The 26,515-nt window shown below is 37.0% G+C and overlaps 1 protein-coding gene across 1 annotated transcript in view; it reads left to right on the plus strand.

The window, feature by feature from the left end:
- Positions 1-5,868, plus strand: part of LOC115430758 (septin-5-like) — a 35,248-nt gene extending 29,380 nt beyond the window's left edge. The window contains exons 8-12 of the mRNA XM_030150948.1: positions 357-458; positions 550-646; positions 753-888; positions 5,497-5,599; positions 5,757-5,868. Of these exons, the coding sequence (XP_030006808.1) occupies positions 357-458; positions 550-646; positions 753-888; positions 5,497-5,599; positions 5,757-5,819 (501 nt within the window). The 3' untranslated portion in view covers positions 5,820-5,868. The remainder of the gene's footprint in view (positions 1-356; positions 459-549; positions 647-752; positions 889-5,496; positions 5,600-5,756) is intronic.
- Positions 5,869-26,515: the final 20,647 nt, after the last annotated feature.

Consider the following 26,515-nt stretch of genomic DNA (forward strand, 5'->3'; position numbering starts at 1 on the left):
ATATTCAATTATTGATATCTTTGCTGAAAAAGTCACTTATAATAAACCTCAACTGAGCTTTTATGACAATTTACATGACCGGTAAATTAAATATGGGAAAATATGCAAAAAACAGAAGCCAATATTAGAATAAATGATGATAAATCATTTAAGAAAGGGTAAATAGAGAGAAGAACTGTGATATAAGTAGCACTGGGTCTTTATGGGTGAAATGAGGCAAAAAACTTCAGTATCTACTTTTCATTTTGTAATAATTTCCACAGATTTGTCTATTCATTTGCTTTTCTAATAAATTTGTTAAATTGTGCAGACACTTTATGGACACCCTGTACATCTCATGTGTGCTGTCTTTCCAGCTGCGGGAGGAGATAGATAAATGTGGGATAAAGATCTACCAGTTCCCGGACTGCGACTCTGATGAGGACGAGGAGTTCAAACAGCAAGATAAAGAGCTAAAGGTGAGCTCAATAATAATCTGCTTACTGTAAATCATGCAGTCCGCTATTTGGGAATATTACATTAAAAGGCACTTGGTGTGTTGTGATGTAGGAAAGCACTCCATTTGCAGTGATTGGCAGCAACACTGTGGTAGAAGCCAGAGGTCAGAGAGTGAGAGGGAGGCTCTACCCATGGGGCATTGTGGAGGGTAAGGACACTGAAGTCAGCTGGACTCTGCAGCCTTTTTTATGTCTGTTACCATGACAATGGTAATTGCCGGCCCCGACGATGTGAATTGTTTTTGCTGTGTGCAGTGGAGAACCCGTCCCACTGCGACTTTGTGAAACTGCGGACCATGTTGATAAGAACACACATGCACGACCTGAAGGACATCACCAGTGACTGCCACTATGAGAACTACAGAGCCCAGTGCATCCAGACCATGACCAGGTCTGTATGGTTTTAGCAGTATTACACCCCCACCCCCAAGGGGGGTAAGGGGTATTGTTTTTGGTTTGGTTTGTTTGTTTGTTTGTTTGTTAACACTCTAGCAGCAAAACTATTAGTTGAATTCATACCAAACTGGATTTATAGATTGCCAGTGACCCAGAATACATCTGATTACATTTTGGGAACAGTAGGTCAAAGTTCAAATTTTTTAATGAATTTTTTACTTCTTTTTTTTCCTCCCACTTACAATTGGTGAGATTTCACATCAAATCAAATCAAATCAAATCGAAGTTTATTTATATAGCACTTTACAACAACATAAAGAAGCCCAAAGTGCTTTACATCTAATAGTATGATTAAATTATAAGATAGAAACAGGTTAGTCAAGTACTATAAATATGCATAAAGCAATAGGACACAACACACAGGGATAAAAGAGACCACAGATTAAAACCTAATAGTGTCCCAGTGCTAAGGGTTAAAAGCCAGTCCAGGGGTCAGCAACTCTGGTCCTAGAGAGCCACTGTCCTGCATGTTTTAGAAGTATCCCTCTTCCAACACACCTGATTCAAATGATCAGCCTATCATCAAGTTCTGCAGAAGCCTGATAACGACCATCAGGTGTGCTGGAAGAGGGACACATCTAAAACATGCAGGATAGTGGCTCTGTAGGACCAGGGCTGCTGACCCCTGAGCCAGTCTAAACAGGTTAGTCTTTAACCTGGACTTGAACAGGGGCAGGTCGGTTAGGACTCGCAAGTCAGGAGGCAGCGAGTTCCACAGTTTTGGTGCAGCAACAGCAAATGAACGATCATCCCATTGTTTATATCGGGACCTGGGGACATCCAAAACCATCTGAGACGACCATCAGAGGGCTCTGCTGCTCACATGTCTACAAAACATGAATTTAGTTTCAATTTACTTCAAAGTTTGCACATATATAGAGGCAGTTCATATGCTGACATCAGACATGATGACATCAGCTGGATGGATGCCAAAATAAGCTACAATACGTGCGAGGGGTGGGGTTATGGTCTAGTACTGACTTTTTTCTTCAGTATCTGATAGTGTGACTCCCTTGGCTGACGTTTTTACTGTGCATCTCTCTTTCCTTTGGCTGTCTGTGCATTTTTGGTGCTATAAAGAAGATTTATTTTGTTTTGGTGTCATTTTCCTTCGCATGGATTTGTTCATTTTAATGCCAGGGCTCACTTCCCTACTCACAAATCCTCAGCAAAGTCAAATTCCCCTGAAAGTCTTTGCAAAGGCACCGTCGCTGCATCCTCGGCTAGGCTGATTGTGATTGGTCGGAAAAAGTAGAACCAAGCCACAGAGGTTGTCCCCCTTTCCCAGAATGATTATGGATTCAACCAGTTTCCCACAGTGTTTTTTGAGAGAGCTGCATGTATTCTCTGTCTGATATGTTTCATCCCATAGACAACAGAAATATGGCTTATTTTGCCTTTTTTAACCAGTAAAGGATGTGTTTGGTGAAGTAATTCTTCATCGAAAAATCTGATTGCTACTGTGTGCAGAAAATATGGTAGTTTTATCTTTTAAAACTATAACCACTGAACCACACACCACTGGTTTCCATTCATTTCAGTAATATAGCCTCCCTAATCTCCCAATTTACCGTACACTTACTCTGGAGGAGCATCACAAATAGTACATTATGCTTAATTTGGTTATAATGCTTTTGGAAGTAATGGAAACATAGCACTATATTGATAATGCACTATCCCTACTTATAAACACATTTAACTGGGAGATAATTACACATTTACATGTTCACCAGAAGGAGTACCATCCTGTATTGCTGTGATCTTGGTTCATTATTGTTTACTAATGATGTTTTTATGGAATTATAGCTTCACATTTTCCAAATTTAGCAGTTGCAGCACCATCAGTACTACTTATAATTCAGTTCTGATGAGTATTTAAGTATCCTCTTTAATACACTTGCACTTTTAAGGCAGGTCCGCTCATATGAGATGGCATAAATTCCAGATGGAGTCTATTCTGCAGTTTAATGAATATACAGTAACTGATCAAATATTGAACAGATTAACCCTTAAAGAACCAGTGGTACTTTGTGACCATTCCCAAATGACTTTTTTTCCTGTATTTTAAACCTTTCTGAAGTGATTTATCACTATTTATTGCAATAATATTTTCTGTATTCTCCTTTTTTGATTCAATTTTCTTTGTTAGTGCTAGACAAACATTGTGATAGGGGTAACAAAGAAATACAAGACAAAACATCTGGAATACTAATACATAGACTTCAAGATATACAAGTTCATATACACCAGACAAGACAGAATAGTTCGTAGACACTGAGCAAAACAAAGATGGGTGCAAACAGAGGGCTATTTACAGGTGAGTTTGTGTGTGTGTGTGATTACACTGGGTTACAAAAAAATGTTTTTTGCAAGTTGTCTAGGTTTTTTCAACTGAATTAGGACCATTTTGCACCGCTAAATCCAAAAATGACATCTGTTTTTCTCAATCAGGTCAGGTTTTTTTGCTAATTTGATTTTGAAAAATTTGATCTTCTCACAAAATTGATTACATTTTTGTGACTTAATCAGTTGATTTTTTATATAGTTCTCACCCAAAATAGGTTTAAAGAGAAAAAAAATCCTTTTCTAACGGGATGTATTTATTAAACTTCAGAGAACTCTTCTTGCCTTTGGTCCACTGACGCAGATACTCAGTGCATGACTTGCATACCATGTGTGGCGCCCAAACTTTATCTTGGTCACCAAGTTTAATACCAAAATAAGATTGGTAAGCACACTTTAAGAAACTTGTGACTTGATTCCTGTTAGGTACAATGGTGTATTCACCGCAGATGTAGCAGAATACGTCAGGCTTATTTTTGCAAGATCTTCTAGTTCACCTGTAATATTAAAAAAAAAACATTAATCATAAATTGGCAAAAAAAAATCTTCAGAACTCATTTATTGCAAGAAATATGAAAGAATTTTGTATCATATGATGTGAAAATGCCCATAAATGTAAGCAAAAATGTTAAAAAGCCAATATGTAGCATAGTTCAGAAAGTTTATGTGATTGAGCAAAATTAATGTGATTTTTGGATTCAGCACACCAAAATTATCCTAAATCAGCTCAAAAAACTTAAACAATAAATTTGTTGTTGATCAGTGTTATTTATGATTATTTTGTGTGGGTTGGGCATATTCAGGTGGAGACAGAAGAGGGATTGAAAACGAAATTGACAGTCTAATAAGGAAAAGGGTCAAAAGGTATGAGTATACAAAAATGAGAAATCAGTAAGAGGTTTTAAATAATAGTGTAGAAAGAACATTAAGGAAAAAAAGAAAGAAAAGGAACAAGCAAAAAAAAGCAAAATCAATAATACCAAATACAATAACCATGACAGCCTTTTTTTCTTTTTCTTTTTCCCCTCTTTCTCTTCCTTCCTTTCCCCTCTCTCTCCTTCCCCTTCCCCTACCCTCCTTCTGTGTTCTGCATTTTTTTCTGAAAAACTGGTATTTCCCAATATTTAACTCTTTCATGCATGAATTGTGAGAACCTTAGTCAAGATTTTTTTCTTCAGTGTTTTTATTACTCCTTAGGCATGAAAAAAACAATGCGATCAAGTTTTTTTTTCCTATGGAGTTAAAAAAATATCCATGCATTTCATTTTTGAAGTAAAGAAACATACGTTCAAAACCCAATATCAGAAAGTGATATGAAAACAATGAAATAAAAACATTTTTATGCTGCTAATCTGATGTCTTCTCACATTTTAACATATTCTAATGCTAGTAATTACTCACTTCATGGAGATAATATGCAAAAAAAAAAACTTCTTGTCTAACAAATAACAACTGATTTACACTTAAACATGTTACTGCACATCAGGTTTATCAAGAACAGCGAAGTTACAGTAATGGTCTGAATGTCAGTGAATGAGATGGTGCATAAGTGTTCACTGTGTTGGCTGATATGGAACTAAAACATCAAAACCCATGAATATACAAGAGAACAGCTGTAGAATAACTGTCCACTGGAGTGGCCTATGCATGAAAGGGTGAAATTCCTGATCATGTAGATGTTCATACAAGCTCAGATTAAAGTTAAGGGAAACGGAAGAGAACTGAAAAAAAGTGACTTTTAAAGCAAAATTATCATTAACTAAACATAAACCAAGTGTCCCCATCCACTGTTATTAATCAAACTCCATGGGTTTTACTGGTGAATCAATGTTGTAGAAGATGACGGTGTTTCCACGGTAACTACGGAGCCTCTGAACGTCCAAATGGGTCATATCTGATTTCCATGAAAAGATGACAAACTGCATTTTATCTCAGTTATTCACATGCGCTGATAGTATTAGTGGATCAACAGGTATTAAACACTTTAGATCAGTAGATGGTTTGGGTCAGTGGTGGACGTTTGGGTCTTTATGGGTTAATATCTTACAACTTATTGCAGTGTAGCTCGGCTCTTCTCTTATATTCAGGTGTTTGCTGAATCCTTCATGTGAGTCAGCCTCAGTGACAGACATGAATAATGACGACATGAAGGATATCTGTAGTCATGCATCACGCCTGTCACCTCCTGCTTGTGTTACAGTAAAATGAATGCAGACAAACGCGTAGAGAGCCCCATCCCCATCCTACCCCTGTCAACACCAGACGTGGCCACAGAGAAACTCATCCAAAAGAAAGATGAGGAGGTACGTGAAAACCCAGATCCCTAATAATTTTCCCACTGAATAATGCATCAAAGTAGGTGTTACATAATGCGGATACTGATGTGAATTGGTGACCCATATGTGTTATTATGTAAGATGCCACTCATCCCCTCTTTGTTCCCTTTTCTCTGTCTTGCAGCTGAAGAGGATGCAGCAGATGCTTCAGAAGATGCAGCAGCAGATGCATGAGCAGGACCTGTGACTATGAGCTCCTGCAGTTTTCTGCACCTTTACACCTTTGGTTTAGGAAAGAAACTGCAAGATAACCAAACACATGGAGCATTTAAAACACTCAGTTTAAAGCATGGGTGTCAAACTCATTTTAATTCAGGGGTCTCATACAGTCCAATATGATGTCAAGTGGGCCGGACCAGTAAAATAATAACATAATATGAATGAATGAATGAATGAATGAATGACTGAATGATTTTTTAAATTTTTGTTTGGTTTGTACATCAATCATTGCACTTAGAACGATAATTATAATAAACATAAAAACCAAAAAAGGAATAGGCTAGAAGCAAACACTTATTTTTTTGCCTATCCTTTCCACCTGAAACACTGCTTACATTAAATTAAATGTGTACGGCATTGAACATTCACACCATAAACAGAAAAAAAATCAGCAACACCAACAAAAACATATCTACCACATCAATTCACTATCCCTAAATAATCATTGTATTTGTCCAAACGAATGTACCTTTAGTTGTACCAGGCATTAAAATGAAGAAGAAATTTAAAAAAAACAAGGGTGGTCTGATAATTTTTTCCACGACTGTACTATTATAATAACCTATAAATAACCTATGAATAATGTCAACTCCAAAGTTTCATCTATCATTTAATGTGGAAAAACTAAAATTACATTATGAACATGTTTGCATAGACAAACTACCTTTTTAAAAATCTGACTCATACAAATAACCATGAACAACCTGAAATTTCTTAAGAAAAATAAGTGCAGTTATAATAATATTCTGCCTCAGTTTATCATTTACACATGTACGTTACAACTTACAGATCACAGTGGATCTACAAACACACAAAACTTTTAGTAGCAGGCACTTATTTTTCTTAAGACATTACAGGTTGTTCATATTTGTTCAGGTTGTTCACATTTGTTGTGAAAGGATAGTTTGTAAATGTCAACATTTTAATGTAATTTTATTTTTTTTTAACCCTTTCATGCACAGTTGTCACTCCAGTGGACAGCTGTTCTCTTGTATATTCATGGGTTTTGTTGTTTAAGTTGCATATCAGCCAACACAGTGGACACTTACACATCATCCCAAACACTGCAATTCATACTGTTGCTGTAACTATGCTGTTCTTGATAAACCTGATCTGCAGTAACATGTTTTAGTGTAAATCAACAAACAAAACAGTTTTTTTTATTTTTTATTTATTTTTATTTTTTTTTTACATATTATCTCCATGAAGTGAATGATAGCTATTAGAGTATCTTAAAATGTGGGAGTTTATCTGATAAGCAGCATAAAAAGGTTTTTATTGCATAGTTTTCCATATTACTTTCTGATATTAAGTTTTAAATACATGTTTCGTTGCTTAAAAAATTAAAAGCATGGTGTCCGGCTGAGTGGACATTTTTCAAACTCCTCAAAAAAAAATAAAAATTAAAAATTAAAAATACTGGATCGTATTGTTTTTTCATGCCTAAAGAGGAATAAAAACACTCAGGAAAAATATCTTGACTAAAGTTCTTATAATTCATCCTTGAAAGGGTTAAACTAAAACAAAGAGGAAAATTTAGACCTGTCATTATTTATAGGTTATTATTATAGTATAGTTGCAAAAAAAAAAAAAAAATTATTAGACCACCCTTCCATCTTCAATTTGTTGTTCATTTAAATGCCTGGTACAACTAAAGGTACATTTGTTTAGACAAATATAATGATAACAACAAAAATACCTCATAAGAGTTGAATTTCAGAGCTGATATCTATCCATTTTCCATGTTTTCTTGACAATAACCAAAATTACTTCAGTTCTTACATCAATATCTATGGCATTGTACTGACAAAAACAGTGCTTTTGGGCATTCCATGTTTTCTTTTCTGTCTGTTTTAGTCACATGATACACACAGGAGTTAGTACTTGATTGCATAACCATTGTTTTTGATGACTTTAGATGGTCTAATAATTTTTTCCATGACTGTATTTTACTGGTCTGTATGTGGAACCTGAACTAAGATCATTTTAACACCTTTGACTGTTATAATAACTAATATCTTCAGTGTAATATTTGCATTTCGGGTCAGATTGGACCCTTTGGTGGGCCGGTTTTGGCCCAGGGGCCGTATGTTTAACACCCCTGATTTAAAGTAATAAATAACAGCATGCAGTGAGGTAGAACACATATGTCCCCCATGTCTATTGTTTTTTGATGCAGTCATTAGCCAAGTGAGTGTAGTTAGAGTGAGTACAGAGTAGATCGCACCTTGTTACCTTTAGACCACAGTAGATTAGTACTTGAAATACGAAATGAGACAAATGCACCTGATTCATTTGTTGGTTTATGCACTGATTGTGTGAGCACTTGTTTGCCCGTTCATACAGTTTCTGACCACGGAGTGTTTAACAGTTTTCACTCATCTCTTATTCGTGGTCGTTCTCCAACCCTTTTAACCTTTAACACTGCTGTTTATAACCTGAATAATAACATCTAATAATAGGGTGGATTTCAGATCTTTCATGGAAAAACAGCCCTAGTTCAGTTCATACACAGGGTGTTTCTATGAGGGTTTATGCATAATGTGTAATAATATGTTCATGACTATTCCTTAACCATTACAGGTGTCATGGTAGTGATTTTAGATACTTGTGTGTTTTTTAATCGTACGTGCTTGCAGCAAAAATACTCCAATAAGATTTTAATTTGTAATAACTTTATTTATACAACTATGATATTATGTTTCTTTGGTTTTTATTTTAAGTTATTGTACATTTTAATGCCAAAAACGAACATGTATCTTTGAATTTATTTCATGTTGGCTGTCATGAGTGAATGCATTCGGGCTGATTTTTGTAAATGTAATAATCCCAGTATGAATTATTTCCTTAATCCATTTTTTTCTGAAAAGGACTGGAAAATCCACTTAATTTGCAATAAAGGAGAGAGATCTGTTTGAGCTGAGGGGAAGTTATTGTCTTACTAAAGTCACTTTATTAAATACTAGTCTAGTAGAGGTGAGGCACAGGCTTCTTCAATGCCTACAATGCAACAACTCTAATAAATATGTTAAAGCTTAGAGCTGCATTAAACCATTTTTTGAGACAATTACAGGGTGGGGAAGCAAAATTTACAATATTTTGAGGCAGGGATTGAAAGACAATGTATGACCAATTAGTTTATTGAAAGTCATGAGAATTTATTTGCCACAAGAAAATTTACATAATAGAAAATGTTTTTATTCTATGTGTCCTCCTTCTTTCTCAATAACTGCCTTCACACGCTTCCTGAAACTTGCGCAAGTGGTCCTCAAATATTGGGGTGACAACTTCTCCCATTCTTCTTTAATAGTATCTTCCAGACTTTCTCGTAATAGTTTTGCTCATAGTCATTCTCTTCTTTCCATTATAAACAGTCTTTATGGACACTCCAACTATTTTTGAAATCTCCTTTGGTGTGACGAGTGCATTCAGAGAATCACACACTCTTTGACGTTTGCTTTCCTGATTACTCATATGGGCAAAAGTTTCTGAAAAGGTATGGATAATAGTGTTAGGTATGATTATGACATCAATATATGTTTGGTTTCAAAACAATTGACGTAGTGCCTGCTGAGAAAAAACAACTAAATGTTCATTGTAAATTTTGCTTCCCCACCCTGTATATGGATTTTTTTTTAGACAATAAGTGTTGACCTGATTATTAAAGGGATGATTTTTTTGTGCTGATTCATGCAGATTTGAATTGTTTTAACCTGATTTTTGTTAAACGTGCTTTCAGTACATTCCCATTGTTTCCGCTTTTACAGAAAACACCGGGACCGTTTTTAACCACAGATCAGGTGGGCAGCCTAAAACCCACTGCTCCTGCCTCCTCTTCTCTTTGTGTTTAGACGACACAATTTTTAGCACTAAACCAGAAGCGGTGTATGTACATACAGAACACACACAGAGGCAGAGACAGACAGAACAAACTGATCTGATGCAGGTTTGAAGTGAAACCTTGTGTCACTGAAAACACACTATAACATTATCATTAGTGTCATATGGGACGTTGTATTGAAGTTTAATTGTTCAGAGTTTGTCTGGTGCAAGGTTATAATAGTTTTGGATTTTTCATTATGGTTTAGTTTTATTTTGTTTTGACTTTTTTTTCTCTAATTCAGTTAGTTTTAATTAGTTTTTATTGCAGGTTTGCTAGTTTTTATTAGTTTTCATTTTCACATCTTTTATCTTCCTCACTTTCGAATTCAGATAAATCCCATACAGGACTCTGCTGCTTTCTCCCAACTTTAGCCTCCATGTTTCCAGGTAGCGTGAGGACGAGAAGACAGCTCTAAACCACAAGTGACGAGAAGTGACGGACCATGAAGTGGCGTATGGCGCCGCCAGCTAAAATTGCTCGAGCAAAATAATTTGATTTCATTGACACAGACGAAAACGAGGAAAATTTTATCCATGATTTCTAGATGTTTTAGTTTTAAAAGCACACGATACAGTTTCAGTTATCGTTTTTTCTTTTAATTATAGTTTTTATTTATTTCAGTTAAAGAAAATGCTTTTTTAATTCTTGTTTTTGTCATTTTGTTAGTCTTTGTTAATGATTATAACCTTGGCCTGGTGTGAACCCTTAACTGCTGACTAGATGCTGCGTCTACATTTGTGTTTTCATCTTCGGTCAAAGTACCCAAAACAATGTTAAACCCTGTTACCACTGTTTTACAATGTGTACAAACCAATACAACTGAGATAAGATGAAAAGGTCAGATGGTAATAAGCAGTTACAACAACAACTTAGAGTGATATTTAACCAAGTGAAATGTAAACAGGCAGTAAATCTGAATAAAATCACAAGAAAAACTAGAAATAATTTCCGAATATTGAAAACAATGTGCATCATAGAGTTTTAACATAAAAGTGAGTGCATTTCTTTTTATTACAAAATGAAAAATCTATTCTTGGTATGTTGGCATCAATATTCTAAGACAAGAGTGTGTAGCTCCTCTTTCAGGGGCCACATTTAACCCAATTTATCTCCAGTAGTAAAATAGTAGCATATAATAACATGTAAATAATGACAACTCCAATTTTTTCTCTTTGTTTTAGTATAAAAAAAATACCATTCAATTATGAGAATATTTACATTTTCAAACTCTCCAAACAGAAAAAAGATGTGAATAACCTGAAAAAATTAAATATCTTAAAAATTAGTGTAATTTTAACAATATTATGCCTCACCTTCTCATTTCTACATGTGCATCACAGGTCGGAGCTACAAAGGCACAAAACATTTAGAAACAGGCAGAATATTGTTAAAATTGCACCGAATTTTGTTCCAGTTGTTCACATTTTATTGTTAAAGGATAGTTTATTAATGAAAATATTCTCATAATTTAATATTATTTTGCTGTTATTTTACTTCAGATCAGTATGTGTCTCCTGAACTAGTTCGACACTATTGACTGTTAATATTTTCAGTGTCATTTTTGTGCTTTTCAAATTCAAATTCATCCTGTGGGTTGGATTGGACCCTTTGGTTGGCTAGTTTTGGCCCATGGGTTGTATGTTTGACACCTGTGTTCTATGACCTTTGTGAGGATCCTGTAGAAATGATGACTGTTTTATCAGTGATGTGATTGGTTATTAGTTTTTCACATATATTCTGTGTTCATTTATCTATCGATGCAGGTCATACAGCAGAAGTCACTCAGGTCATGTCCCCATGTTGACAAGTGAGACAACTCCATGATGTGATCAGATCTATGTTAAAGCTGGTGTTTTCATGTTTGCATGCTATGAATGCATTAGTTAATAAGATAAAAAGCTGAATAGTCTCCATCCCTACCAGGTTCATCCTTTACTAGTGCTTGTTTTGCTCTCAGAACAGTGGAGCAGCTGTGATCCTGCAGGATTCTGTTTTCTTTGGCCCACCTTTTAAGTATATTTACCTATTTATTGAGAGTCTCAAGCATGCTCAGTGTCAGTAAACTCACACAGGTGGTAACGGAGGTGTGTGCTAGAAAACTGAATCCTGCAGGCGGATCCTGTGTCAGGGGAGGCAGGGGGACATTTGCATGCTGAAGATGGAGATATGAGCTCATAGAGTGTGTGTTTGTCGACAGTGGACGATGCAAGGACAAAAAGGATGACTGGGACAGAGTGGGAGAGACAGAGGTGAGCTAGTGAGGAAAATATGTCTGCAAATAAAACAATTACCTCAATCTGTTTTATTAGATTTAACGACTTATGTAATTAAATGAAAGTTTTCAACAATACTCTTTTTATTTCAGTTGCAGCCTTCAGTGTGTTGTCATGTTTTATTGAAATAAAATGATATATGGATATAGATAAATGCAGATATATATCCACTGTTGCCCATAAAGTTAGATTAATGTTGTTTTCAGACACATTCCTCTTTTTATTCCTATTTATACACATCAGTAACCACCAACTGAGTCCCAGTTACACTTTATCTATCAAGAATAAATCACATCACAATCATTTCATGTGAAGACGTATAAATATTTTATTCCAGCTGTGTTAGTTTGCTAATATGTGCTCACACTGGAATATTAACATGGCCCCTGCACAAGGATTACATACACATTCATGACATTTCTGTTCAGTCTGTGACATTCTCACACCTACTGCTGACCGTCTTCTGCTCTCTACTACACATTGTACGATTGTCATATCTGCTGCTGTTTTGTTTGTTTGATTGATATCTTTTATATTGTAAAATAGTTTATCTTTTACACCACTTATTCTTTTTCTATTTTCACCTCTTTTTTATTGGCATGGTAGTTACTAGCAAGGTGAGAGAGAAATGCTATCTTAATTCTCTCTATGTCCTGTGCTTCTAGTGAATTAACAATCTTCAAAAAATCTTTGAATTCTGAATCTTATGGGCAGTGTTTGATATCCAAGTTGTCCATTGATCCTTAATATTACAGACTAAAACCTGTCTTGATTTTCTTAAGCTTTTTTCCTCCTTATGCAGAATAATGATTACAACACTCTTTGTTTTACCCTCAAAGACCCACAATTTTTGTTTCAACTTCCAAATGATTTTTTTTTCTCTTTCCCAAGTGATTTATCACCATTTATTACAATATTATTCTCTCTAGTTATCATCTTTCAGTTGCAATCAGGTATTTTCCTATATTTAATTCACTGATCATGTAGATGTTCATAAAAGCTCAGAGTAAATCCAAAAGTTATTATATCAAAAGTGACTTTTTCAGTAAAATATATAATTAACTGAACATGAAACAAGTGTCTGAAACCACTGTCATTTGTCAAATCCATGGGTTTTACTGTGAACAACAGATATTTTACCTCAGCTATTTACATGTATTGATAGAATTAGAAGTTCAGCAGTTACTAACCCTTTAACATCGACTGTCGCAAATTTGCATCAAACTGATTCCATTACGTAATCAGCCGAGATCTGTTCATATCTATTCCCCCAATGCCGGTTTGGGAATATTCTATACGTACCTAATCAGGACACTAAAAATAATTTTATGGCATCAATAAAACCATCTCCATCTCTTGAGATGGGAAAATCTATTTTAATACTTTTTTGTTACTATGGACCATTATTTCTGTCCATTTTATGCGCAATAGTCAAACAATTTCCATTTAATTTAACAACTGCTTTAAAGCAAACACACAAATAATTGATTTTTAATATGCTTGTGTATAAATTCAAAACATTAAGAGGTTAAATGTTGCTTTTTGTATGCAATTGTGTGCAATGTTTGTCATTGTTAATTTAGTTTTCCTGTTGCTTACTATTACCACTATAATAATAATAATAATAATAATAATAATAATAATAATAACAATAATAATAATAATAATAATTATTATTATTAGCCTATTATTATAATTACATACTTATATTGGTTATCACTTAGTTATATGCTGTTGTTACGGCTATTAGTATAATCACTTAATTACCCCGCGCCCCCCCCCCCCCCAAGGGGAGGCAAGGAGTATTGTTTTTTGTTTGTTTGTTTTTTAACACTCTATCCTCAAACTATTAGTTGAATTCACACCAAATTGGATTTATAGATTGTTAGTGACCCAGAATAGCGCTGATTATATTTTGGGAACAGTAGGGCAAAGTTAAGTTTTTTTTTTTTTTTTTTTTTAATTTTAACCCCCCCGCGCATTTACTAATAATGGGTGAAATTTCAAAGCAGCAAAGATTGCCAGTGACCCATGAATAGATGTCATTACTTTTAGGGAAAAGTAGGTCCAAAATTCAAATTTTTAATGATTTTTAAAAATCTTTCCATTTACTTATAATGGGTGAAATATGTGTGAGGGGCGGGGTTTATTGTGCCTGGCACCACTTATAATTGTTAATACTTCTGCTATTATAAAATATTCATATATCATACATATTATAATATCATAACTTAATTACTTATTTATAATTTTTTATTATCACTGCATTATGATGAATTACTACTAGTATTCCTAAAGAGAAACTCAAACTGTCAAATAGTTATTGTTATTACTTTATTCTTTTTGTCATATATTTCTTCTTATATGTGGACATTCTCTGCTGCTACTGGAACCTTCTTTTCCAGATGGGATAAATGAAGTTCCTCTAATCCAATCTAATGTAATCTGAATATTTTCCCTCAGTGGATGCTTTGGTGGGTGTTTAGGTCTGTATGGGTTAATCTGACCTAGTTCCAGTCAGATCCAGTAATAGTCTGAGGACCAGGGCTGCTGGTGCACCGGGGCTGTATTAAAGCTGTGTCCGGCCCTGCTGCAGCTGCAGCTGCTGCTGCTGCTGGGGTAAACATTTCCGTGGTAGGGGGCTGGACGACCCTGAGTGCCAGCGGATTGCATTACTGCCTGTTGTGTGTCTTCGTGTTTTGCTGTTCGCTGTTTGATGCGGTGAGGCGGTTTTCTGCAGAATCCTGGGAATGGATCGGAGCGAAGGGGACGACCATGAGGGTCCGTCCCAGCAGCAGAACACAATGTGGAAACAGTTCCAAGCCAAAGCCAAACCTCTGCTCAGCCCCAAACTGGGCTCCAGAGAGCCCGACGACAAGAAGGAGAGGGGTCTGCGGATGTTCAAGAGGATCAAGTGGAAGCAGAACGTGTCTTTGGACCGGGTCATCTCCTCCTCTCAGCCGGACCTGCTCTTCTCCTCTCAGGTGGATCCGGACCCGAAGGAGGCTCAACTCTGCGACAAACCGGCGGGTTCCGGTCTGGGCCGAGACCGGCAGCACCAGCCCCACTTTAAGCACAAGACCTCCAGCCCCAACAAGCCCACGGTGGCCCAGCTGGTCCAGTCCCACCATAAGAGCTCATCCCTGGGCTCTGCGTGTCTGGAGAGGCTGGTGGATCCACCGGGGAGCCACGGAGGAGGAGAGGAGGAGGAGGAGGCGGCAGGAGCAACATCTGGAGCCGCAGAGGAACAGCTGGAGAGCCGCGATGAGCTGCCGGTGAGCCCCGATCCACTACCGGAGTACCGGGTTATGTAAGAAGGACAGAACCCAGGGAATGTGGGACAGTCTGGGAAGGGAAGGGTGGTGAGGGTCTGTGTGTGGGGTAGGACCAGCAGTGGGTCTGAGTGTGGGGTAGGACCAGCAGTGGGTCTACTAACCTTGGATTAAACACATACTTGGATATAATTAAAAACACCAATAGCTTATTCAAGTGAGTGAATGCATTTTATAAGATGCAGTCAGGCACATGAAGGGTTAAAGCAAAAGTTAAGTGTCTGTTACTTGTTACATTTTTATCCTAGAGGGATTTCACTGGCCACGTCAGCAAGACTTGGTCAGACTCTTAATTGGAGAAAAAAAACCCCAAAACAAAACACTGAAGGAACAGGAAACAACACACTGTAAAAAAAAAAAAAAATCCTGTTGTTTTTACGGAAAAAAACTGTCAGCTGTAGTTTCCAGAACAATACTGAAAAAACACATCCACCTGTAAACATATTTACAGAGTAACATGTAGATTCAACATTTTAAACATGTAGATTTAACACTGGATTTAAATGGTAAATGGACTGCACTTATTTAGCACATTTTCTCCACCTTCATGGTGTTCAAAGCACTTTCCAAAGCCACCAGGTCCAACTGGCAGCAGTTTAGGGTTCAGTGTCTTCCATGGACACTTTGACATACAGACAGCCAGAACCAGGATTCGAACCAAGAACCCTTTGATTATTGGACGAGCTGCTCTAACAACTCTACCAACCCATTAATTTACAAATTTAAAATGTGACATTGTTAAATGTTTATTTTTTTTAACATATATTTATATAAAAGCAAATAAGCTGTTATTTCAACATTATGGTCTTGCAATTTAAACAGCACCACATTGTATTTCAATTTACAGTTTTATTTTCTAAAAACGATAGGAATACATCATTTCAACTTCAACTTTATTTATCCTTAGAAAAGGAAATTCGGTGTGCAGCAGGGGTCATAAACACATAAGCACATACGCAGAAACACATACACAGAAACAGCACCCCCAGATGCCACCCCAATAAAATTACACAATACAGGACAACACACAATGGAGCCACTCCCCTTCCCAACACAAGTAAAAAAAAAGGTCCAATAGGGCAGTACACAAGTTAATTGCCATATGGCCATGGGCCTTAAAAAATAAATAATCACATAAAAAGATTTTAAAAATTGACATATGACGAAAAAGAAAAAAAAAACAAAAACTAGATATCAGCTACGTGAATTCAGATTCCTAATAGCCTCAGGAATAAAGGAGTCCCTAGCCCGTCCGGTTCTCAAATGAGGAAGCCTAAAACGGCGACCAGAGGGGAGCAAAATAAACTCCCCAAAAAGTGGGTGATCAGGGCAGTTTAAAATTTGCTTGGCCTTACCGCTGACCCGTTCATCATATATGTCCTGCAGCTGGGTTAGCTGGACCCCAACCACCTTTGATGCTACATTTACCAGCCTAGTTAGCTTCCTCTTGCTGGCCATTGAAAGACCACCATACCAGACCACAATGCAAAATGTTAAAACAGACTGAATAAAACAGTGGTAAAACAAAATCATCAAAGTCCTGCACACATTAAATGATTTCATCTTTATTAAAAGAAAAGTCTCTGTTGGGCCTTTTTACACACCGCCTCTATATTACTCTCAAATGATAATTTACTATCAATAATTGTCCCTAAATATTTGTATTCATCCACATTTTCAACAACCTTATTTTGAATAACGGTTTGTAATACATTATGGGGAGACCTACGGAAATCAATAGTCATATCCTTGGTTTTGGAGACATTGATGGACAGGTAAAAGTTTTCACACCAAGAGGTAAAATCATCCACTACAGGACCATGCCCGTCCTCCTCATTGTTTAAAAGGCTCACTATAACTGTATCGTCTGCGAATTTCACATAGTGCCTATTCTCATGCCGGCTCCTACAATCATTAGTGTATAAAATAAAAAGCAATGGCGAAAGTGCACAGCCCTGAGGAGAGCCTGTAGAGGACAGAGCTTTAAAGGACAAGGCTCTATTAACCCTCACACACTGTGACCTGTCACATAAAAAATCTACTATCCAGCCAATTAAGTTGGTATCCAAATTACAAAAAGTCTGGAGTTTCTCAGCCAACAAAAAGGGCTGAATAGTGTTGAATGCTGAAGAGAAGTCAATAAATAGGAGCCTAGCATGAGTTTTTGGGCTCTCTAGATGTTGATAGAGGGAATTTAACAAAGTAAGTTTTGCATCCTCAACACCTCTGCTAGTCCTATAAGCAAATTGAAGTGGATCTAACTGATCCTCTACCTGCTTCAATAACTCCTGCTTCACCAATTTTAAAAGCGTCTTCATCACCAATGAGGTGAGAGCCACAGGTCGGAAGTCATTCAGGACCTTGGGATTTTTGCACTTAGCCACAGGAATGATGGTGGCATGTTTCCATATTTTTGGCACTGTTTGTGTCTGGAGGGATTGAGTAAAAATTACTGTAAACATCTCACTTAACTGACTAGCACAAGACTTAAGCACCCGACCACTGATGTTGTCAGGGCCGGGACTTTTCCTAACCTTGGTGTGTTTAAATACATTTTCAATCTTAGAGACGTCAATTTCCAAAGCTGAGGAGTCACTAACAAAATTCTTCCTCATTAATTCTCTCACTAAAATCACTGTTAGAAAATCTCATATAAAACCTGTTTAATTCATTAGCTAGCTGCTCGTCCGAATTTAATCCATTTAAAAACAAAGTGCTGCTGCCTTTATTTAGGCTGGTCATCATTTTCATGCCGTTCCATGCAGATCTGAGGTCTGACTTGCTGAATTTGGCCTCAATTTTATTCTTATACTTGAGTTTAGCCTTCGCAATTTCAGCCCGCACAACCTTCCTAATTTCAGCATATGCAATTTTATCACCACTATTAAAAATAGCTCTCTTTTTCCTTAACAGGTTTTTCATTTCCTTGAATATCCAGGGCTTATTATTGTGGTAGGAAATGACTGACTTGGTTGGGATTGCACAGTCCACACAGAAGGAGATGTAACCACATACAACCTGTGTCAGTTCATCTGTGTTGCTGGATGCATCCTGGAAGACAGTCCAGTCAGTGCTGTCAAACAGCCTGTAAAGCCAGAGTGCTCTCCTCATTCCACACTTATGTGCCTGTACTTTGTCTCTATGCAGCACAGGTCTACAGGGGTTGGACAAAATAATGGAAACACCTTCTATGATGCCACAATGTTAGGTGTTTCCATTATTTTGTCCAACCCCTGTATATGTGGGGGGAGGGTGCACCACACTGTTCAGAGAATCCAATAGGGGGACCCGCAACAGACTTATAGGCCCCCTTAGTAGAGCCATAGCAGAGGTCCAGTGTCCAGACACCCCGAGTGGGGCAGGTGACATATTGGTAAAAACCGCCCAGTGACTTTTTACTTAACTTGGTTAAAATCACCAAGAAAGAAGCATGGGGCATCAGGGGAGACAGACTGGAGTCTTTGGGCCACGGAGAAAATAATGTCAGAAGAGGACTTGGAGTCCGCTTTGGGGTGGATGTACACTACTGTTAGGAACATCTGAGGGCGTTTCCTAGGTGGATGAAATGGTCTGACTGACACGGACAACAGCTCAGTCTCAGGTAAACTAATCCGTTCGCGGACAGTGGCACCATTGCACCACTTGATATTAACGTATAAGCAAACACCCCCGCCGTGATGCTTCCCCGTCGCTTCCGGGTCGCGGTCCAGACGGATCGGGACCCCGAAACCATCAACGTTCACCGTAGATTCCGAGTCAGTAACTGACAGCCGTGTCTCGGTGAAAGCCAACACACCAGCATCCCAGTACTGGCGCACAGAGGCCACACAAGACTGCACTTCATCTTGTTCCTCTAGGACTGGATGTTGTCCAGTAGTCCTGACGGTAAGGGAACACGGCTCTTTTTAATCACTCTCCTTAGACGTCGCCGCACTCCGCCCCGCTTTCCTCTTTTCCTGTTTTTTTTTTTACCAGGAAAAACTGGACGCTGAAAACTTTGTAATGGAGTATAGTCGCTGACCAGGAGATCAGAAAGTTCCAACTCCGTCACTTAGTGGTTGGACTGCATGATCCACCACACAGTTGCTTGATTTAAAACGCAGGAGAAAGTCCCTTGTGTGCGGGATCCTGTCGGGTTTGACAAACAAACCCCGAGAAATGTACGGCACAACTACCAAAAGTAAGAAGCAAAATATAGCCACTGTTAGGCTCCGTGCGTCCCGCAAAACACCCGTAAACAAACTTATGAAATAAAAAAGAAAAACTTGATAGTTTAAAAAGACACATACACATCTGGTTTTGTTCACATACTCTTCCTGTAAAAACTACAGCTACATTTGATTCAATCGTTAACACAAAAATCTGTTCAGATAAACAACTTTGCATTGTATTGTCACTTACAGTTTTTTTATGTTGCAATTTTACAACTTTTTGGTGTTAATTCTACAGTCATTTTTTACAGTGCACTGTATTTGACTAACAAGAAGAAAACTCCAAGGCACTCTCCTTAAGCATTAAAATGTCTTTATTCTCATGGCATGGTCATATATAGACCTTAAAAAACACTTCTTTTAAAGAACCCACATCTGTTATGTTTGACTTTCTGATGAAAGCTTGAAGCCGAAATGAGCTGAAGTGTTTTTTTTTTTTTTTTTAACCCTTTCATGCATGAACTATAAGAGCCTTAATCAAGATTTTTTTCCTGAGTATTTTTATTCCTCTAAGCATTAAAAAAATTATGCAATTGAAAAAATTTTTTATGAACCTGTTGTTCATGGAGTTGCAAAAATGTCCACTCCGCTGGACACTGTGCATTTAATTTTTGAAGCAAAGAAACATATTTACTGATATAATGTGTGAAAACTATGAAATAAAAACATTTTTCATGCAGCTAATCTGATGTTGTCTCACATTTTAACATACTCTCATACTAAGTCCTTACTCACTTCATGGAGATAATATGCAAAAAACAAAAACAAACAAACTGTTAATCATAGTCTAACAACAATACCAATCAATTGATTTACACTCAAACATGTTAGTGCAGATCAGGTTTATCAAGAACAGCAAAGTTACAGTAATGGTATCAATTGCAGTATATGAGATGATGCATGAGCAATCCACTGTGTTGCTGACACGGAACTATAACAACAAAATCCATGAATATACAAGAGAACAGCTGAAGAAGAACTGTCCACTGTAGTGACCACTATGCATGAAAGGGTTAAGGTCTGTGTATGATCAAGCCATGAAAATAAAGGCATTTTATTGCTTAAACAGAGTGCCTTGGAGTTTCTTCTTGTTTCTCATCTACTTTATGAATCCCTTTTATCAAAAAGCACCTGGAACTAACTCTTTTTTGGGTCCTAGAGGCATTCCTTCCCATGATTCTTTGAACTGTAGTAGTATTATGTGCAAGCTAACAGATACAAATAAATAAAGGATGAGCAGGATGAGCTTCTAGTGTCTGAAAATGGAAATAATGCATCATTGTTTTGCTTAGAGGTGTTTCTCATCCACAAAATAAACAGTGATTTAAGTAGTGACTCCAACTTTAAAGTCCAGTCTGGACCTAAGATACACTAGGCTGCACAAAAACTGTGTGGAAACGAAGTGTTGTTGTGTGTATCTGACAGACACACAGTAAACACAACTAAATGTTGCTCTGTGTCACTGTAATAATAGACATATAATAGCCCTAGAGCCGTTTAGAGTCAAAACACACAAAAACACACAATAAAAGTGACAATGTTCATGCAAATTGGTTGTTTGTTGCATTCTGCTATGACCAGATTCATGCCAGATTAAATTCACTACATGTCGATAGCTGAGTTACGACAGTGTCCAGTGCTTGTGCCTCTAATATAAAAGTTTCCGTTCTCCAGTATTTTCCAGTCATGATAACACTGATTGCTGGGAAACTCCCACACAGGCCTGTTTTCAAGGAAATTCATGATGGATGTCAAGCAGCTCCTACCACATATATTTGACTAGTTATAAAATGACATTCACACTAATCCTAATATGTCTGTTTGAGTGTTAAATGTCCAGCATTTCATTTTGTATTTTGCAACCAATGCTGCAGTTCATAGGTACAATACTCATCAAAATCAGCATTATCATTTGCCTAAATGTGTCACATCAAGAGCTCAGTTTTATATTAGGTATCGAGGGTGTAAATTGTGGAGCCAATTTTCACATGTTCTTGGAAACAGCACATCAGAGATATCCTTTAAGAAATATTTAAAGAAATCACTATGATATCGCATTGATATATCTATATATTTTATATTGTCCTCCTTTTTTTAATGAATTCTGAATGTGTAGGGACTATGGACGTCTCAACTTTTATAACGTTTATGTATTTATAAGGTGAGGCTTTAAAACAAGCCATTTTAGGCTTTCTGCCTCTCCCTGCACCTTTACTGTTTTATTATGTCTTTGATCAAAGTAATGTATGTCCATAATAAATCAATAAATATTATATCAGTTATTTTCACCTATAATCACATGAAAATAATGTTTTTGTCACACATTTGTGGGTAAATTACTAATTCCGTACAAAAAATAGTAAAATCTGAGTTCACGTAAAAACCTTCCTATAAAGCCCTAAATTCTTCTATTCAGTGTAGTGAGAGTGGACAGATCATATATCATCCCTTTGTTCCACTTATCAAAAGCTGTGCTGACCTGCCCAGTCGCCTTGTCAGGTTTATTGAGACAGAGGGTCGGTTCTGTGGCTACTGTTTCCTTCTGACTGATGCTCAGCAGTGACAGAAATTAGAAAAGGCGTTCTTCGTATCGGTTATTAAATGGAGAAGATGGGGCAGAGTGTGATTTTTATTTATGAGGGCGCTGTGGCGGCTGATTGACTGTTGGACGTTTATCATTTATTGAGTGTGTAGAGCTGCAGAGTAAGGGAAAACAAACGGCTGATGTGCTTTAAGGGTGAATGGAACCGTGTGATTAGTTTGTACAAGACAAACAGCTGTGGGCATTTGTACCATTCATGTAATCTGATTAATTCTCTCCTTCTCTCTAACCTAACCCTTGCATGTGAGATTTGCATATATAAAGTAGCCGTTGGGATATTAACTGCGTCCCTTTTTATTATTCAGAGTTTGTGTTGTGATGCTATCTTTAATAATCCTGCATATTGGGGTTCTACTTCCAGGCTGTAGAATGACCTTAAATCAGACTACGGCCTTAAGAAGGACCTGTCACCTGTTGTTTACTCTGGACGTACCCGAGTGCAGCCTGTCAGTCAGGCTTATGCAGCTGGTGAAGGATTATGGTCAAGCCAACCAGTGTCCTCCTCCCCCGTCATTCCCCTCCTACTCATCTGCTGCCTCTTCTTTCATTCAGTTTCTCCCACTCTTGCTCCTCCTGTGCTCCATCTGATAATCCCTGCGTCTTTTATGAGCTCTTTTCGTGGCTCTCCCACTTTGGCCTCAATATGGATACGTGAGCCACTGAGTAATGGTAGTTTAAAGAAGACCTGGATTATATGTGGAACTGCTCTTTTGTACTTGGAAGAGTTTTGGAAGTACCCTTAGTGTGTCTTCCTCTGTCCACTCATGCACCCTTAAAACATCCCCACCTTGTAAAAAAACTCCAACCTTTTCCTTCCTCACCTCGTTCTTGGACCCCCTACACCCTCCTCGACCCTGGATCGTTTACTAAGCGAGGCCTCTGCGGCAGAGTCCCATCTAGTGATACGTGGGTTACTCCGTGGTGCCTCGGTGGAAGACTCCTTTTTGGTCTCCACATGTGGACGCCTGCTGTCGGTGAGCTCATTCATTCAGCTTCAGTTACTGTAGCTTTGTCTTTACACAGTATTATCAGTATTATCATGGCTGTACTTAAAGCCTACTCTGTTTTGGTCAGACTGCTCAGATAAATAGAAAAAAACCCCCACATAAGCTCATGTGTAGGTCAGCTTCAGTAAAATCATCACCATAAGACCCAGGATTAAACCAAAGGGCGATAACTATAGCTCAGAAGTGAAGCCAGACTTACACTCAGTCAGTAATGCCATCATTCTGGTTCCATTCATTCTATTTCAGCATTAATTCATCTTCTAAAGTCTTCAGGGTTCATATAGAAGGGATTGACGTCTGCTGTGCCATGTGGAGCTTTGATTGTCTTTGGCTTGACTTTATGAACTCTTGATTATTTGATAAAATGTGTTTTTTTCCCTTACAAACACCTAAAGTGCAATTAATACAGGGTGGGGAAGCAAAATTTACAATATTTTGAGGCAGGGATTGAAAGACAGTGTATGACCAATTAGTTTATCGAAAGTCATGAGAATTTATTTGCCACAAGAAAATTGACATAATAGAAAATGTTTTTATTCTATGTGTCCTCCTTCTTTCTCAATAACTGCCTTCACACGCTTCCTGAAACTTGCGCAAGTGTTCCTCAAATATTCGGGTGACAACTTCTCCCATTCTTCTTTAATAGTATCTTCCAGACTTTCTCGTAATAGTTTTGCTCATAGTCATTCTCTTCTTTACATTATAAACAGTCTTTATGGACACTCCAACTATTCTTGAAATCTCCTTTGGTGTGACGAGTGCATTCAGCAAATCACACACTCTTTGACGTTTGCTTTCCTGATTACTCATATGGGCAAAAGTTTCTGAAAAGGTATGGATAATAGTGTTAGGTATGATTATGACATCAATATATGTTTGGTTTCAAAACAATTGACGTAGTGCCTGCTGAGAAAAAACAACTAAATGTTCATTGTAAATTTTGCTTCCCCACCCTGTAAACTGCTCGAAAAGATCATAAAATAACTGGATTCACCTGAAGTCTCATACTATGTCCTACATACACAGTATCTCAACGTATTTTTGTTAAAAGAAACAGCAGAGTCTATCTTTTTCTGATTCAGTTCTCAGGACATGAGCATGTGTCACTTCCTGAAAGTTCCCATGATAGTTGGGGGCATGTAACTATGGTAACCAGTGGAGGTGTTAGAAAATATCAATTCTGCAATATATTGCAATATTTCATTTCACAATACTGTATCGATATTAAAAAGTACTGTATCAATATTTTTAGGTATTTATTCAAATGCAGATATGTCGGAGGTTTATTTTTGTTTTTTGTTTTTCGTTATTGTTTATATTTATTTATTATTATTTAACACTGTTTTATTAAATAACGGTTATTTGAAGCAGCCTAAAAGCACTTTTTACTGTCTGAGAGGCAGATGTTAGTTCCTTTGATGGGACAAAAATAATGTTCTGATGTTAGTTATGAACTAATAGAATATGAACATTTGAACAGGATCTTAAACTGTAATGTCTGTAAAACATAATTTAAGGTTTAACGCCGGAACATTCTGTGATATAGCATTAGATCCTGTTGTGATCAAATAAAAATGTGTTTAGTATTTGTGCATATTTCTGGTGTAATTCTATTCTTCCAGGAAATAATCATTTAAAAAAAAGAAACAAACAAAAAAAATTGCCTTTTTAACACTATCATGATATATTGTGATATATCATTTCGTGATCCTAGTATTGTGATTTGTATCGTATCGCCAGATTCTTGCCAATACACACCCCTAGTAACCAGACCATTTCACTTTTTTACCAGCATGTGTCTAACACTATGGACTGGTACAGGTGATGTAAGACAATAGACTACCAACTGGGCTGTTTACCTTGTCTGTTTGTCCGTTTGTCGTTGTCATAACTGCATTGCATTGTGGGAGATTTATGCTGGTGAAGTGTCCAGAGCTTGTATACTGTAATATTTACTCTATAGCATGTGGATTGTGTATTTATAGTATGCAGTTCACATACTGTGGTTTCAGACATACTGAAAAACAGTATTCTATCTAGGTCTACTCATTTAAACACTGCCTTTGTCCCACAAATACTGTGTCGATAAGTTATTATTTAGCATTAGGTCAACCATCCTTCTAGTCCTATAGCTTCACCCTATTGTCCAAATACGGTCATTTGTCATTTGAGTGCCAAAACACAAACTTAAGGCTTGAGAACTACAGTCCAACAAGAGGCGGCATCACTCTGACTCTGTCTCGTCTTATACAGAGGCTGTGGTGTAAATAAATCATTAAAGTAAATAAATAAGTATATGGTTTCACGTCAGATCTGCTGGCAGGCTGCTTCTGTCTGGGTCCATATTGATAATAGGCCTACGCATGGAAACTGTTGGCCAGACTGATGTCTTTCCTCAGCATTTAGAGCCATAACTTTCCCCTTATATATTAAATTTAATTATATACTGTTTCATGGTAATCCTTAGTTTTTTTTAATTACTTTGGGACAAATATGACAGTATTTTCCTCATAAAATTTATGCTGTTGTAAAAAATATCATCACTGTACATTTGTTGATAGTTTTATCTTTTTCACCATTTTACAATATTGGGTTTTGTTAACCTGTTAAACCCTGACCATATATTCAGGGGAAAAACGCCTGAAGACCTACCCAAAGTAAATGAAGAATTACTTCACAATAATAAGGTTCATATGGATGTTCTTGGTGTCTGTGGACATTTAGAGACCTCACAAAATCTATTCCCATTGTCTAAAATATTGTATCTATTACTATGCCTGAGTAAACTGTAACAAACTAAAAGAGAAATTGGAATTTTTTTATCCTTGCCTGTTTTTTTTCAGCTGGATTGACAATGATATGCATAAATTAATTGTTTGTGTCGAAGATTTTTAATAGCGTATATTTCACCCCACAAAGATTAAAAATCATGTTTGAACATTAAAGTTTGCACTAAAAAACACTTTTGATGTAACATTTGGGTCTAAACTTTGAGCAAAAGTTGAAAAAAAACATTCATTGTCCTGATTTATCATATTTTTATAGTAGATGAATAGTAATATAATTTTTTCGGGCCACAGGCGGGCTGATAAGGCTAAAGGGGTTATTAAAATGATACCATTCATGTAAGGCTTCCAAACAGGTGCATCATCCCCATCAAAACTCTTATTTTAGCTCAACCAGTGTCAAGGCTTATACCAATGCTGACACAGTAGTTGAAGTTTGTACAAATGCACCATGGTGGATAATGATAACAACCTGGGAATTTTCATTTTTTTTTCTGCCCACACCACCAAAAACAACACATTTTGCAGTTTTCATAGTTAAAATGCCCTGTATTGGCTTTTACACCAATA

Source organism: Sphaeramia orbicularis, chromosome 12 (assembly GCF_902148855.1).
Source record: "Sphaeramia orbicularis chromosome 12, fSphaOr1.1, whole genome shotgun sequence".
In the NCBI taxonomy this organism is placed as follows: Eukaryota; Metazoa; Chordata; class Actinopteri; order Kurtiformes; family Apogonidae; genus Sphaeramia; species Sphaeramia orbicularis.